Source organism: Leptosomus discolor, chromosome 5 (genome assembly GCF_034619465.1).
Source record: "Leptosomus discolor isolate bLepDis1 chromosome 5, bLepDis1.hap2, whole genome shotgun sequence".
Taxonomy (NCBI): Eukaryota; Metazoa; Chordata; class Aves; order Leptosomiformes; family Leptosomidae; genus Leptosomus; species Leptosomus discolor.
Window position 1 is genome coordinate 26,589,743 of NC_141395.1, and position 17,889 is coordinate 26,607,631.

Here is a 17,889-nt window from a genome sequence, read left to right on the forward strand (position 1 = left end):
ACATCACATTGCAATTAGTGCAAAGTCCTTTTTTTGGCCTGAAAAAGAAAACCTTAGCCCCTCCTCCAAAATACAGTCACAATATTGCAGTACAATTACTTTCCCCTCTCTGTCACTTTGACTCTCTCACCTTTCCATGTACATCCTCCTTTCAGTTCCCCTTCTTCAATCTGTTACAGGTAAGATGATTGTCTTCATTTTTTCAGGCTTTCATAGCAGATCCTCACCATGTTGTGTATGGTCAGACAGCATTTAGCGCTGCAAAGTTTCCTTCGGCTTCTAATTGATCTGTAATACAATGATTACTTCTGTTTTTTTTCAGAACAAGACCTTTTTATCTTTTAGAATTTTTGACTCATTTAAGATGCAGATCTTCTGGAGGTCACCTAATCCATCCTCCTGCTCAAAGCATTCAGAGTTGGATCAGATTGCTCATCTGGCTGCATATAAGAGCTTCCCCAAGGGTGGATATTGCAGTAACTTTCCTGGGCAACCTGCTCCAGGTCTTACCCACTTTTACTATGAAAATCTTTTTTTTCTTATGTGCAGTCAGAATGGTCTTTCCTCCAGCTACTGGCTGCCTCCTCTCATCCTCTTCTGGGGCTTCTCTGAGAAATATCCATCTCTCTTCCCTGTGACCACATATCAGACACTTGAGGACAGTGGCCAGAAGTGCCACAGCCTTCCGCAGGCTCAACAAACCCACTTTCCTGAACACAACATATTTGTTTCCTAATTGCCTTTGTGTCCTTCTCCCAGACTTCCTCCAATTTGTCAAAATCTTGTATTTGAGGACCCAGACTGGACACGTTACTCCAGGTGCAGCTTCTAAAAGTGCTGAACAGGGAAGCTTTACCACATACCTTTTAACTTGCTGGCCACAGTTTTGCTAACCATAGAATTGTTAAGGTTCGAAAAGACCCTTAAGATCATTGAGTCCAACTGTTAACATTTCCAAGTCCACCACTAAACCATGTCCCTAAGCACCACAACTACACATCTATATCTTTTAAATACCTCCAGAGATATCAACTCAACTGCTTCCCTGGGCAGCCTATTCCAGTGCTTAAAAACCCTTTCAAGCGAAGAAATTGTTCCTAATGTCCAATCTAAACCTCTTGTGGTGCAACTTGAGACCATTTACTCTTGTCCTATTGCTTGTTACTTGGGAGAAGAGACCAACATCCACCTCACTACAACCTCCTTTCAGGTAGCTGTAGAGAGTTATAAGGTCTCCCCTCAGCCTTCTTTTCTCCAGGCTAAACAGCCCCAGATCCCTCAGCCACTGCTCAGAAGACTCACTCTCCGGACCCTTCACCAGCTTCATTGCCTGTCTCTGGACACGCTCCAGCACCTCAATGTCTTTCTTGTAGTGAGGGAGCCAAAACTGAACACAGTATTCGAGGTGCAGCCTCACCAGTGCTGAGTACAGGGGGACAGTCACCTCCCTATCCCTGCTGGCCACACTATTTCTAATACAAGCCAGGACGCCATCAGCCTTCTTGGCCACCCGGGCACACTGCTGGCTCATGTTCAGCCGGCTGTCAACCAGTATCCCCAGGTTCTTTTCCGCCCAGGAGCTTTCCAGCCACTCTTCCCCAAGCCTGTAGCACTGCACGGGGTTGTTGTGACCCAAGTGCAGGACCAAACACTTGGTGTTATTGAGCTGCGTAAGGTTGGGCTTGGCCCATCAATCCAGCCTGTCCAGGTCCCTCTGAAGAGCCTTTCTACCCTCAAGCAGATCAACACTGCAGCACAGTATTCTATTAAGCTCTGCTGCCACCAGGGCGCACTGCAGACTTGTCTTCAATTTGTCCACCACAAAATACGGGTGTCCCTCCGCGCCCCCCGGGTCCTTTCCTGCAAAGCTGCTTTCTGGTGAGCGGGCCCGATCTGCAATATTGCATGGGGTGGCTCCTTCCAGATGCAGAACTTGGCCTTTTTCTGAAACCCCTGAGGTTCCTGTCAAAACCATGTGGCCAGCTTGCTGAGGTCCCTCTGGACAGCAGCCTTACCCTCCAGCATACCGCCTGGAAAGGCAGGCCCTCTAATTTGGTATTAAAACCCAGACACTTGCCAAGTGCTCTCCATCCCACTGTACAGGTCACTGATGAGTATGCTACGTGTTGCTGACCCAAAGAACAGCACTCAACTGGCTGTGACAGTCTGCAAACGGCTGCCCAACGCTTGCAGCTTGGTGGCCCAGCCACTCCTACAGCCACACACCCTGTCCATGCTGCCCCCATTTGCCTGCTCGGATTCTATGACAGATGGTGCCAAAAGCCTTACTAAAGTCAACGTAATGGCACCCAGTGCTCCCCCTTGTCTGCACAGACAGGCATCTTGCCACAGAAATTACAATCTTGCCTTTTGTAAACCCATGTTGGCCAATCCCAATCACCTACTTGTTTTCACATGCCCAGAACCTCTTTCTTGCCATTTTTGAAGATAGGCACATAATTGTCTTTTTTTCCCCAGTCACTGGCGACCTGCCTCAACTGCAGCCTTACAAAGCAAACAGGCTCAGTTTGGCCTCCTCCACTTTTAGTGCTTGGCAGGAGTTGGCTCTTGGCATTCAGCATCTAGCACAGTACTCTATCAATACAAATAAATATGAACAGGAAAGTAAATCAACTAGAAACTAAATCAATGTTACTAGAATCCAAAACCATTATATAATCTAAGAATTCTAGATACTCAAAAAAGTATATATAGTTTTACCTGAAATGCTCGCCATTCCAATAAATACTTGAGGATGCCTAGGTTATCACATGAAACAACAATGTTAAGAAATAAATGGTTAAAAAAATACTAGCCATAGTAAGAAAATCATCATGACCACTGTGACCAGAAGGAGACAGCTGTGTAGATTTACTGTCCAACCAAGCATGAATAAATAGTGCAGTACCTCACTTACTCAAGGTGACATGTTCAAAAGATACACAGTGAGGCTCACTGGGTTATTGCCAGATGCATAAAGGTAGTGAACTGCTTCCTGCAGATCTTAAAACAACCATGTACTCTTATCCAGACAACTGTGACAAATTTATAGTTTGAGATCACAGACTAAGGGACTAAAATGAGGTAATTTATTTTTTAATGAAATAATCCTTTTCTTACAAGAAACATCTATTAGTTTATAGGAGATGGACTCTAATTCCCAGTGTAACATTATCATAGGCGTTCAAGTGGTCATATGGACAGAGTAATGTGTGTACCAGCCTCTGTCTTCTTCCTTCTGCTATCTTACCAAAACCAGAGGGAAAGATTTTATTATTTTGACCTGCAGAAATGAGAGGCACACATACTAACTAGTATCCTGCAGTGGTCGAAGGAGATCCTACTCCTATTACTTTTCTTAAATGTTTATATCTGTATAGACTACTGGATCACGTCCTCTGTTTGATACACTTTATGGAAATCTTTTGCAGTACAGGGACGACGATCCAGCCACACATGCCAGCTGAAAGTTCCTGCTGATGTGTCTGTGTCCAGTCTGGATCCTTTTTCTTCAGCTACAGAAAGACAGCAGTGCCAGGTGACAATCCCTGACCAACACAGTGCCCCTTACCACTTCTGACTTCTCATACAGGAACACCTTGCAGCTCAGAGTGCAGTGAACAGACCTAGAATAATAGACTTATAACGTAACTTTATTACCTTAGTGGTTTGCACATTCAATGTATCTATTCAAAATGGCAACTGCATTGCAAATACTGTATTTCAGTACTAGTTACTTGTTATAATGAATCCATTAATTTCATAGCCAGCTGTCTGTAATGCTATTCCACCTCAGGAGAAAACATCCTAACATATCAAAAAAGCAGCTGATAGCCTTTATGCAAGTATGATACAAATTTTCCTTCTCATGTAAACCTCGTTTCTGAAATGTGAAATCCCAGCAGGCATAATGAGAGGGGGTTTTGTTGTTTATCACATAATTATAATCTCAAATGCTCAGTCCTGCATTTCATAGACAAAACTGGTGGCAAGCAGAGTTACAGTACACAAAATGTACGTTAACACAGCAAAGAGTACAAAGGGCGTTGAACAACATGAGTCTTCCTTGGCTTACAATCATAGTCTTTTAGCTCCTTGTGTTTCACAGGTTAAGTAATCCTCTCATTGCTCAATGACATGACACATTCTTTCACTCTTAGTGACTAAAATATTTCTCCAGTGTAAGATGCTCTTTGAAATAATCAGCTGTCCAACAAATCTACACACCCCTGGCTGGTCCCCTCCCTTAGTACAGGTTTTCTCTATTTTATACGGGAGCATGTTCCATTGCAGAAACTTGTAATTGCTTCAAATTTCTTATCATCAACAGTAGGTTATAAAAAGCAGGTAAAATTGTGTTTTAATACGCAGGCTGCATGAACAGCCTGTTTCCTGAAGAACCAATTAAAATACTCAGTTCTGTAAACTTATCTCATGTTGGACAGAAACAGGCTCCTCATGCAAGTAACTCTTTGGAAAGTAGCTGAGCAGTTAAATCTGACTCCCTACAAGCATGAGTTACAAAATCAGATGCAAACAGATGCACATGGAAGATGCCTACCTGTGCTACCTTGTAATTCTCACAGTCCACAGGGTTAATACAAGCATACCTGCTTCCCCAAAGAACGCTAAAAGTCCGGACTCCCTTACCTAAGCCTTCCCTTACCTAAGCCTTCGTAGCTGATTCTCCAGCAAATTATCCTCTCACAACACAGTCGACTGATCCACTGAATGGTGTAATTTGGGCAGAATTACACTTGCAGAAAATGGTCTCCAATACATTGCAACTATGAGGCAAATGTTGGTCTGTAAATTCTCTATTATAAAGTTCCTGAAATTTTTATCCCTCAGCCTCTGTGGACTTGTAATGTCCCTGTCAGCTTTATATTAACCCTAACAGCCTTACAGTTGAGCCTTTTTACTCTTGCACTCTTTGCTTTTCAATTTATATTAACAAAGAAAAGATTTTCAGCAGTGAAAAAGATCATTTCAAAGCTTCCCCAAACCTGCCTTCAAAACTCTGCTGCATCAAGCAACTGCGTACTTTGCCCATGTTTCAGAGCGAGTCCTGCCTCCAAAGCATCCTGCTTCCAGTCTCAGGTACACCCAGGCTGGTTTTCAAGTTAATCCTTAATCTCCACCAGAGATGGCATAACCACGTTGTAGCTTTTGGTGGTGCATAATCACCCACCTGTCTCTATTGCTTCTTCCTCTGAATCTCCAAGGTAGTGAATGTTTATAGTCTCACTGCAAAAACACCTCAGTAAAGGCTGTAATGGATGTAGCAAGGAAAAGAGTTAAAACACATGGGGGGGGGAAACACAGGCTCTGTAATTATACTTTATTGCAACTCTCATGCTTTGACTGCTCCTGAAGACTCTTTTAGCTAAATTTGCTTGTTTCAGGTTCTTCTTTTTTTTCCCATACCAATTAATAAACACAAGAAGCATGTATATTTTTTCTTATTATTTTATTGAAAAGGTACATTTAAAAAAATACACAGACATTTTACTATTATGGATTGCAGATAAAGATGCTCTAAAAGTTAATTCTATTTTTTTTTTCCTTTCTTCCACTTGCTGTCCCCATCATCACATAATGACTTCAGTCTGAGTACTGCATATTGATATCACCTTTATAAAAGGGTTGGGGAGGTAAGAAGACAGGTGGGGCATTACTGCAATATATTCAGTAAACAGAGAATACGGTCAATTATAAATATTTTATGTTCTGTACATTATTGCATTAGGGAGCCACAACCTTATGCAGCATCGTTACAAAGGAAACTAGTTAGAAATGAAGAAAAAAGGATATTTATGTACAAATACATGGATCCATCGTCTTCTTGAACAATGCATGTGAGCTGTGGTAATGTGCAATTGAAAAGCTTTTTTTCTCTTTAAACATTGCTTAGCAACACCAGTAAGGAAACAACAAAAATAAGTTAAATGAAAGTAGCAAACAAGTAGTAATCTTGACTATGTTATATGGCTTTCTATTTTTAATTTCTCTAAATAAAGTGTGACACAAAAGAAATAATTAAGAGCTTCAGCGCTGCATTGCTTTCCAACATTTGCACAGAAACTAAAAATATCAAAATCAGACATGTGATACATCTTTAGTACTACACAAGATACACCAGTACTGGGGCCTAGGACAGTACACAATCCCTGTCAACAAGAGCACACTGAAAAAAAAAGACGCAATTCATTTCTGAGATGTTGTCCACAATCAAGCATTTGGTTCATCTACCTTTTTTTCCACATTAGATTATACCCCATTGGTTTTCAGAGAAGTATTTACATAAGCGTGAGCGAGGAAGACCCTAGTTTTCAAGTCTGTCAGGAAAATATTTTACGTTCCTTGATTCCAAGGTGCATCATACACATTGCAAAAAAAAAAAAAAAAAAAAAAAAAAAGTAATAGACGCTTGAATCTTTAATGGTATGCATTTTATGAGCAATTAAGTTTTTACTAAATCACTCTCTATTTGTATTAAAAAAGGAGAGACAGAGAGAGACCAAGAAGGAGACTTGTCTAGACTCCAAAATGCAGTACCGTCAATGATGAATGTTATGGTGTGGGAGGTTGAGGTGTCACGCTAGCTGGCATTTAAAAAGAGAAAGACATTTTAAAATCTCGACCCTTTTCCTGCTTTTCTTTTACCCTTTCTACTGGCCATAGTTATCTCTTTCTTACACCAATAAATTAGTATGGTGCAAAAAGTATGGAGGCAGGTGTTGCCCGGATGGGACCATGGCCTGGCCTGAGGAGAGCTGGTGGTATGGCAGGTGCCTGGAACAAGGAGGCAGAGGGACGGGGAGGAAGGGACAGGGCTGTCGATACAGCTGCAGCTGCAGCAAGAGGAGATGAAAGGAAAGCAGGTGCCAGCGGCTTAATCATGTCCTTCTGGAATGCAAGTTTTGCCTAGAATAAAACACACAAAAAAGCAATGTAAATACAGTTTTCCCCACGCCTACTTTTACATGAGGGATAAAATGAACTCTGACAAAGGGCACGCTGTGGTTTCTCAGAGAAGCCTCACGTCAGCTGCTTAGAAATTTTACCCACATTGTCTTCTTACTCCCAAGGCAATTAAAGCAACCAAATTGTATATTTAAAGATACATAAATCTCTTGAGTGTAAGGGCAGTCATGCTGACATTTAGAAGGAAACATAATTTGCAAGTGAACAACATTAAATCATGTAAATCATAACTGTGCAAGAAATATTAAGGAAACACGATTAAGACTTCAATGTCAAAAGTCAAGTTTTCCACTTGCAAAAATGAGTTGTAGAGAAGCAGAGAGGTCAAGATGGGAAGCTAGTGTTAGTCCAGTCAGCTTTTTACCTGCCAGTGCAGAGCTGCTCTTTTCAAAATAGAGATATTTTTTAAGATCAATACCATAAAGAATTCTTTCTGAAAGAATTATTTCTCAGTTTGTGATCTACAGTTGTTGCTGGTGCTTATGGTGAAAAAGCTAACAAGAAATATATACACTACAGTCTCACTGAAAACGGTTTGCAGCACAATCACACATTTGTTGAGGGCAAAGACACGTCCCTCCTTTATTAGTCTCTCCTTATGCAATAGATTATAAAATTATGTATTACACACATGAAGATCAGTGTGTGCAGAACCTATTGAATGGAGAGACTTAGAGAAAGCCTGCAGCATTTTCATTTGCCTCTGTACAATTACAATGACATATTAATATTTCAGCTTTTAAAGGCTTTTCACATGCTTATTCTTGCACACACACATTTGCATCTCTCTCTCCAACCTATAAATTGTTTTTGTGCCACAGGTGGCAAGCACTTTTCCCTAATGAATAAAATACAGGCTGAGTCATGAGCAAACAAACATACAGTCTGTGCTGTGCTGTGCTAGAGCCAGCCTGAACTCCAGCTGCAGCTGAATGGTAGAACCAGCTTGGGGAATTCCTGGAAATGCAGGTGGGTGTGAAAGGGGAATGGCTGGGGGCAGAAAGGCAGGAGAGGTGTTTTGATAGCCAGTGACAGACATGGCCTGAGCGTGCAGATAGGCAATCAATTCTCCTAAACACCCGATAGCTCTTTTGCACCAACATAATAAATCCACACAGCACTCTGTCTTGCCGCATACGGAGAATGAGAATTAGTATTTTTGTATCTTAAAATCTTATGTCCTTTTCTCTGACTGCATTCATCATAACTAAGAGTTATCTCAGGTGCCCAGAAAGACAGAGTATATACATTGCAGCCTTCAAGAAGTGCACTAGCACAGCAGAGCCGACACCTTTCCATGAGGTACATGGTTCATTCCCCATTCCACTGATTATTCCCTTCTTCCTAGCAGTAAATAACAGTTGCAGTGCTGTCTGCGTGCCTTTGACTGGGCAGACAGAATACATAACTATCTCCAAATCTGATCACCGTGCAGGCTCAGCCTGCAGGGAGACAAACGCTGCTGAAGCGTCAGGTCTGTCATGTTCCTGGCTCTGGGCGGTGGGAGTCCCCAGGGTCACAAATTCACACAGACAATGATGAGAAATAAATATACTTACTGCTAAAATACTTGGACTGCGCTGCAGTTTGTTGTAAGGACTATATTTAGGTTTCATAGGCTTTCCTGCAACTCTGTCCTTATGCCTTCGGCTGGAAATGTGCTGAAATAAATATCCTCACATTTAATTAGCTGTTTAAACATTTCTCAGTTTTGAGTTTGAAACTGTTTTATCAGCAGGATATGCCTAAGCCTCTGTTTGTAAGATAAAGTAGGTTCTTTAGAGAGAGAAAAAATGAGTTTTGCTAAATTAAACATAACAATTCGGAGCACATCAAATAGCGAATCAGAAACTAATCAAATACAGTGCATTCTGTGATCCAAGCCAGGCCCTGCAAATTATTGATATTTTGGTTAATATTTCCTTTTTCCACTTGAGGAGCTTTGAGCCAGGCAGAGCTGTAATCACTGGGTCACAGGGATGTTCAGAAGTAGGAGGTAAATTTCAGTCTTACTGATGCTGTTCAGTTGTATAAATAATTTAGTATTAGCTGAAGGAAGAACCAGTACCCAGGGATACGTCTACACCCTGAAATTTAAGACCATCTTAGAGATAACTGAAGTAACAGGAATGAGAGGACACATCCACGCAGCACAGCACCATCCAGTTAGAGACTCCCGTCTGGGTATCAGAAACACTGTATTTGTGTTGGCACAGTTCAGAACTCACAGCTAATTGGCTCAGACAGATCAGAGCTGCATGTTCGTACAGCTACGCTGTTAATGATAACATTGCCCTACACACTTCAGATGTATCTGCAGTATTACCCTCCTGCTGATTGTCCTAAACTAATAGATTCAAGTCACATTCTCCTTCTCACATAGTATTAAAAAATATCCCAGCAGACTGAAACGGCACCAAAAGAGGAATTCAGGGAACCTAAACCTAGAATTTCTTCCATTTGGGAGACCAAAGTTCAAATCTCTCTCCTGAGCCACAGCAAACTTTTAAACTAGATCTGTTATGTTATTTCTTGAAACTGACACCTTGTCCACCTCTGCTTTATGACTCTCAAGCTCATTTTTTCCCAGCTGAAACACTTAGCTGAACTTGACCTATGGTGAAATGTTAGAAATAGTCGTGGGATGACAGAAAAGAAAAACTAAGTTCACTTTTTGCCAAAACATCTTCACACAGACATACATCTCACCTACAATATTGCAATGCAACTAAAACCAACAAAGGAGCCCCAGATGCATGCAAGCTACCTGCTTAAGTTGAATTTCTGAATTAACATGGACATCACAGATTTCACAATGAAATGTCTTGTTCTGCAGTCCTGAGCCTTTATTGCCGTTCTGCACCTTCAGCCGGGATCCAGGTCTAGGGTAAGACTTGATGGGACCAGCACCATTCCGAGCCTCAACCATGGTCTTGTGCTTGGAGCCTAATGGGCAAGGAGACACAGGTGAGTTAATGATCAGCAAGATACAACCATGTCCATTAGCCTTGGGACTTTTTGTAACACATTTATCTTCAAGACAGAATGATTAAAGTCACCACAGATCGGGATTAATGACGACTCTGTTCTTGGTCAGTGTAGTTTCCACTTCCTCAATCTAAAGGGAAGCCAGACAATGGAAGAAAGTTTTGCACAAAAAGGGAACACCAGGCATGCTGGATCACTGCCTCTCTGTTTGGGGGCAGGGTGCGTCTGTATGACCAAGGTGTTTGTTGCTTATTCTTCTGCCGAAATCCATACAGCTGGTGAGTCACGAAAAAAGGCATTAGCCAAGAGTGGGAGAGGAACCACATCAATCACTCAAAACCTGCCTAGGAACAGTAACACTTCAATAAGTATCCCCTGATTTGTAAGAAATGGCTGCTTTGGCCATTTCAAGACTGGATGACAGCTGTAAAACCAGCTTCAATGGTTTGTTAACAAGTTTTATGTCACCAGCACATCACAGAGCAGCCAGAGCACACTAGGGATTGCTGCTTGTGGCCTTTTAAAGGGAGCATATCTAACCTGCAATAATCAAAAGATTCTAAGATATCTTGGAAATCTAAGGAGTCAACCCTAAAATTATCAAAAATATCAAATAACAAAAATGACTATATGTTGTACCAGCAAAAAAACAGACACCAGAAATAGTGAGATGAAATATGAAAGAGACACAGAACTGACACTTTAGAAACCTTAGTGTAACAGAAACCACTATGATCATACTATGGTCCTCACTATGGAGGTATGACGGAATCCGATTAGATAACAGGAAGTGTAGGGATTTTGTCAACTAAAAGTTTATAGAGTACATAAAGGACAGTTCAAAAAACTTTAGAGAGCACTTTAATAAAATATCAAACATCACACAAGAAATTGTCATTAACAGAAATTTTTTTGTAACTTGCTATTGTAAGTTTCAACTAAAGACCCTTCAGCGAAGTGTGACTACCACAGTGTCAGAAAACCAGCTTGTTACACTGGATTTTTAAAATTATAACACACAACTGACTTGCACTGTTTGCATACTCACCTGTATTGTGGGCTTCTAGTTGTGACAGGGAATTCACAGCCACTTTGCATAACGAACAGTAAAGTAGTTTTTTGGCTTTTTCCTCTTCTGACTCAGAAACTGTGTTAGGAGCTCCATTTGTGCTCTTCGAGGATGAGGCAGGTGTTACAGGTGCCACTGCTGCCACTCCAGGTTTGGGAAGAAAAGGACCCACTTCTGTACTGGACTGCTGACTTGCACTATTGGGCTTTGTTTTCCCTTTATCTTCTAAAAGAAGCAAAATATCTATGTCATAATATGCAGCACACAAAAAAATCATACAGTAACTGTCCTGTGGTTCTAGTGAACATAACAGGGGCCTAGTTCATCTAATTTTATACAGGACAGTAGCATCCTTGAAATCTTGTTGAAATCCTACCGTGCAATGTCTGTAATTCGACAAAAGGGACGATTTCCCCATTTTTAAGGTTACCAGTGAATACCAATGACTTCGACAAATTCATGCCAGCTGTTGTTGCTGTCATGCTGTAGGTTTGGCCAGTTGAAAGGAGCCCAAGAAAGCCCAAAGGCAGCCAAAGTTAAGGACTGGAGAGCACTCAGAAACATGCAAGGCTTTGCACTGGGGATTACAAAAATATTTCTGAAAAGCAATATATTTGCCTTTGCTCAAGTTTCTCAAAGTCACTGGGAGGACACTGAAAGGCTCCAGCACCTTCTTGACATACGATATCCCTCATTTCAGTTACAGGAGTTGATTAAAGTACTATACTACACACATGAACATAGCTGCTAGTATTTTTAGTCTTTTCAAGAACAATTCCCTGTAGATCAGATGGCTCTATCGTGCATTCAGTGCATTCCTCTATCACTTCACAAGCATGAATCTCTCATCTGTGCTCCTATGAGATAGGCAGGCAGGCATTACTTCATTGTACAGATGGCAGTTGCAAGGTGAGAAATTAGATGTCCCAACTGTGCCTAAAGAGGAATTTTGTGCCAGAGCCAGTACTGAAATGCCCCTTGCCTACGTGTTGTCTACAAGAGCTCATTGCATTTTAATCTATTCAACCGGAGTCCTTGTGACCACAAGCCATACTAGTTGCCAGCAGTAAAACAAGCTCACCTCTACAAAAGATGGGATGGGAGTGGGACAGTATAGTGGTTACGGTATGAGCAACCCTGACAAAATGGACAGAAGAAATTATTGCATGAGTGATCTGTTGTCACTCTGAACAGCAGGAATCAAATTTTATCATCTAAGCAAGTACAATATCTATATATCAGCAACCCCTTAAAAACTACTTATATCCCACTTGAAACCTATAGCGTACTTTTAAACAGTGTTGAACTGATTTGAAAAACTAGGTTCTATTTTGGACATTTAGTTATTTTTAAATATGAGCCCTTGCACTTTATGTTTACAGCTTCCAGACTGTCTTAACATCACTCTGTGTATCAGGCCAATGCTGTGCTACCAAGAATTCTGAAAACAGGATTGTAGCCCCTACAATGAACACTTGAGAGCGTGTATGAACTATGAACAGGCATCCTGAAACTAAAACCCGCAGTTGTTGGCATATTTCCTGGAAGCGCATTGCAGCACATCAGTTTTAGATTGCTAAAAAACAGGAGAAAGAAAATGCTAATAAAAGAATTATTATTTTTTAAAATAGCAGTAATACTTTGAAATTACACAATGCGAACTGTATTAAACATTGAAAATTATCAAGTATAAAGACTACTATTAGGACCAAATTAATGACAAAACCAGATTCTGAAGGTATTTTGATTGATAAAGACAAAAGAAAGTGATGTTAAATCATAGTTCACAGATTATTCAATTTTAATGTCTCTATAGTAATACCGCATCTGCAAAATTCTAGAACGCATTATATGACTTGTGAGTCTTCATAAAATACATGGTTTTAATAAATAGCAGTTGCCAACATTCTAAATTAAAGAGTTTTCAATATGGAAAGTTCTCAGAGATGCTAACATCTACAAAGGAAGCATGCTAAACCACTGCCATTTGTGAATTCACATTATAGGAAAACAAACTTGTTGTTGATGTTGTTGTTCTATACAATATTATGCCAGACTGCAAAAGGCATAACACGAGCATATATGTGAACGTGACTGCAATAAAGGAAGGTTCCTCAGTATTTTGCATTTCAGGCCTTAAAAGAATAATACACCTGTAGAACTGCAAGCTGTATGGTAACATACGAAGACTATACATCTAGTTCAGAGTTTTCTTATGTTGTTTCCAGTGTGGGTTTTTTTTTTTTAATGTAAGCATAAAGATTTGGTGCTTCTGAAACACTTCCTGGAGACAGAAATCATCTCCTCCTGTGAGAGGAGGACTGAGAGCCTGCCTCGTGCAGCAAGTGCACCGCTCACACTCCTGCCTGCAGCCCCTGACCTACCTGTTCAAACCCTCTGCTATAAGAGGGAGCAGATTTTTAGTCCTTTGTTTTGCCGTCAAACATCTGTGGAGTGAAATCCTGAGCAATGGAGTAAGATCCATTTTACACAGGCCACCAATTACCATCACAGAGTGATGGTTTTCCATCACTGAATTTAACAGATGATTGAAAAATGACAGATTTGATTTCCCACTTCTCACTTAGCTGGCCACCAGCTGATGTAGTACATGAATTTTTTAAAACATTCCCGAGATTTGCAGTGTTTTCACTATTCATAATACAAAGCAATTCTAGAGTACATAATGTATAACAAGTTAACAAGAAAACTTACAGAAAACTAGAGAGAAGTTACCAGCATCCAGCTGGGCTCAATTCTGCCAGTATTGCAGCTTTTGGAAAGAACCTCAGTTCACATAATAATTCTATCATTTGGAAAGCTTCCTGACACAAATAAGCTCTTCATCCATGGGGATGTATAAGAAGAGACATACACCCCTCTATGAATTAATGTTTCCTTCCACCATTCTAAATGCTTAATGCAGAACATCTTCAAAGATCGTAATTGTAAGGTTATTACACAGTTTAACTCCCACAGAAAGTACACAGAGCTAAGTGCATATTTGTCACTGCAGTGGGGCCAGAATTGGGTTTTCCTGGCTTCTAAAATCAGAAAATTGCACTTCTCCAAACGGGCTTTTGATAACAGCTTTTTGTTTTCAATCCACAGAATTCAAAACATCATTACTTACAGTTTTATGTTTGAGACAGAAGTACCAAGTGCTCAACTGTGCAAAGCACAGGAAATGTAAATCACACGTACACATGAAGCACAAAGATGACTACTACTCTTTTATCTGTACTTATAGCACAGAGCTAACAAATAATATCTCCATGCAGAAACCAGAAATGTAACTGTTAATGCCTGCACACACATACATACTTTGAAACTGTAATCACTGTATAAAATACATGTGGATGGTTAGATGCAGTTGTAGGATTATAGTCCTCTTGCTATTTCTGAAGGCAAATATTATTGAGAATAGGCACAAATTGATTCTGATTTCCACCTGGGCCAAGCCCACAGAGCCCATCAGAGCCAGACAGAGGACAAACAAGTGCATGAGTGAGTCCATCCTGCCCAGGACCACGAACCCAGAGGCTTCTGCTGCACAGCTCAGCAGAGCACAGCTGGAAGCAGGAGACCATGGCGGTATCAAGCTCCTCCCAGAAAACTGTAGCTGTGATTCAACCAGAGTCAGGATCAGGTTGAAATGCTCACATCATCATTCACATGCAAGACACTCGTTTAAAATCTAACCCATACTGTTGCATTGTGTCCGACTATGTTCTTTTTCCACACAGAAAGGCAATATTTCATCCGTGTTAAATTCCTGTCTTTAAATTAAGCCTCCCTTTTCCTCAAGACTCCAAAGAAGTGAATTAATGGTTCATTTCAAGTTCTTACTGAAGTTGGAATTTATTTTGAAATAGAGCCCAAGGAAAAAATAAAGCAAGCTAATTAAGTATTGCTTTGGGCTCAGTAATATCAATGCTCTTGCCGCCTACTTACATTGTTTCAATTCTGCTTTGAAGTGGTTCTCACATATTTCTGGTTGTTTGCCTTACGTTTGTGTCAGCACCATGTTAAAATTCAAGACTTATTTATCTAATTAGTACTGCCTCATCTCAGCTGTACGTACCAAAGTCAGGACACAGCGCAGGATAACATCTGACAGGTTCCAACCTAACAGGTTCTAGCTTCCAACGTTAGACCAGCTGAAGTGATTCACCAACCTTTGCAGGCCATGCAACCCTCACTACAGTTGCTATGGCATAATCTATAGGACCTGACCATTAATGCTGAAATCCTAGTCCAGCTAAGCAAACAGGTTTAGCCCCAGCTTAAAACAGGGCAAAAATGTTACCGTAAAACTTCTTCCTCTGACACTCAACATGCATCTACTTTTTTCAGTTCTTTTCTTTCCCGGTGAACAACTGAATGTGAACGCTCTGCCCTGGCTCATAGTTCAGTGATCAGTGCAAAAAGCAAAAAAGAATGTATTTTTTCATCCCCCTAACCCTTCCATTAGGCAGTTTGGTTTATAAGGTACCTTTAAGACAGTTCACTTCGTTTACTTTATGATTTGTGTGAAGTCTTTACGATTTTATAACATGTATACATATTTGCACATTATAAATTTGTATTTTAAAATGATCTCTTACCATACTAAAATGTGCCTATAGGTATTGCTTTCTACAGCTAGGAAACAACTTTTTTTTCTTTTTGAGTGTTGATTTTGGTGCATGTTAGGCAGAAGTTCTAACTTGGACTTCATGACAAAAAGATACACGCTATTTTCAATAGAAAAGTAACTTAAAATTCAGATCCTTAATTCAGAATTGAGATTCTTAATAAAAATAAAAACAAGGAGAATTCTAAAACTCATGTATAAATCTAGAAATTCAAATGATAAAGGTTATCTGTATCAATAATAGTCATTGCTACTTACATCCCACAACATGCCTATCTGCACACCTTTTATCACTGAAAATACACAAAACATAACTTTGCAATAAACTTCTGTTTTGCAACAGCTTGTTCAAAAGCAATTGAAATTAAAGGATTATCCAAGGTAAAGATGACATGTTATATACTTGCAGGAGCCCCTTCCAACACGTACACTAAAAGCTTTTAGATAGAGATCTGCTATGATCTTAATAACCCTTACAAAACTGTCACATACATTTTCTGCCTGTAACGAATAAACCTGCTCTTAACGTGACAGTAACAGAAGAAATAATATTTCAGTTACTGTAAATATGTATTTTGTGTGTACGTCTGTGTGCACGTGATAGAAAGTGTAGCTTTACACCTGCCTGCCTCTCTTCTCTGTCAGAAGCTTGGACCATTTCCCATGACTTGTGCTGAAGGCTGAGCATACGAACAGACAAGGATCCCAGGACAGGGAACAGCCTCCCAGAGTGGCACCAGCTGCAATGGAGGCAGCTCCTCACTGGGAAGAGACCATGCCATGCTTCTAACCAGCCACTTCCAGCCTTCAGCTTCGCACCCTTCCTTGTGCCAGGTCCTTCACTGCATCCCCAGCTGCAGGCACTGAACAGCAAAGTGCTTACAACATAAGGGCAGCACAGGCACTGCAAAGTGGCCGCTGCTGCTCTAGACAACCCTACACCAAAGCCCTTTTGAGAGATTTGTTTCATTCCCCGTCCTACAAATGGAGACTTGTTTTTATATACTTCCACCTGCTCACACAACAGACCATATTGCCAGCTTAGACAAGAGCATAATGGAAAAACTATTTTAGGCAGTCTAGATATTTTTTTATTCTCCTTTGTAAAGGTAAGAAATAGTAAATACTTGTGGCTGCTTTTCTTCTTGAAAAACGTGGAGGAAAGAGCCATTCAATTTCCAGCCTGAAAACAGCTACATTAGGAGAAACACAGCAACAAAATAATTTACATATAACTCGATCACTGCATGGTTATCAAGGCTATGCCACCGGTGAGCAGAACTGATGCATGGTTAGGCACAAATCCTTTGGTGCAACCAGCCTTGTTTACGGTGGTATGTTACAATACCACATCGCTACTGAAAGATCAACTTTTTAAAACACGGACAGCTTGATGACCCTGAACACCTTCAATTAATTTCCGACTATGCCACTTCCTACGGTAACTAGGAAACTGATTTCTGAAAGAAAGGGTTTATGTTTTATTTATGGGTTACTAGAAATGTGGTGCAAAGATTGTCTTATGATAGCCTTGAATTCACTTAAGCTGTGTTACAGTGAACACGTATTGGTCTGAAGTGTTGATTTTTGGATAGTAATTGAGACTTTGATGTAAAGCAAGCATATCTCCCAAACCAGCAGAGCTGTACCGAGTGAAACATATTTTCAGGTTCTCCTTACAATTTCAACAGCTCCAAAAATGCCTATGAATATTTGGCTGCATTAAACATCCTTTGAAGCATACAGTGATTACAGAACAGGAAGAGGAAATCAATCAGATCGTCAGACTATTGACACTTTCCCTGATCAACTGTGTAGCAAAGGTAAAATCAGCTGCACTAATTACAGCTATATACAATCGAAGAAATTTTGCTGGAAAGCTTATCACTGTAGGTAAATTGGCATCAATAAACACAAAGACCAAATGTGTGTATTGAAAAATAAAACTCAGTTAAAATTTGACATGTTAGATGCTTATCTGACATAAAAATAGTAAGTGACATGTATTCCCCACTACGGTTTTTCTTCCTACACTTCTTTTTAAAACATACCCATTGACAATGCTGAAGAGAGGTAAGTTGATATTACTAAAATCTATCTTTCAATCTTGCTGTTCTAAGCTTTCTGCACACAGAACAGTAAGGTGGACCCCAGAAAGCTATTTTCAGTTTAAGAGCAGAGATCACAGCTGCAGACAGACAGGCATGAA

The 17,889-nt window shown here is 40.3% G+C and overlaps 1 protein-coding gene across 2 annotated transcripts in view; it reads right to left on the bottom strand.

Moving 5' to 3' along the window:
- Window positions 1–6,708: 6,708 nt before the first annotated feature.
- ZNF385B (zinc finger protein 385B) overlaps window positions 6,709–17,889 on the bottom strand; it is a 148,260-nt gene continuing 137,079 nt past the window's right edge. For both annotated transcript variants that reach the window (XM_009960377.2, XM_086465354.1), the window contains exons 6-9: window positions 11,024–11,269; window positions 9,755–9,933; window positions 8,547–8,648; window positions 6,709–6,927 (exon numbers count right to left, since the gene is read on the bottom strand). In XM_009960377.2, the coding sequence (XP_009958679.2) occupies window positions 6,709–6,927; window positions 8,547–8,648; window positions 9,755–9,933; window positions 11,024–11,269 (746 nt within the window). The remainder of the gene's footprint in view (window positions 6,928–8,546; window positions 8,649–9,754; window positions 9,934–11,023; window positions 11,270–17,889) is intronic.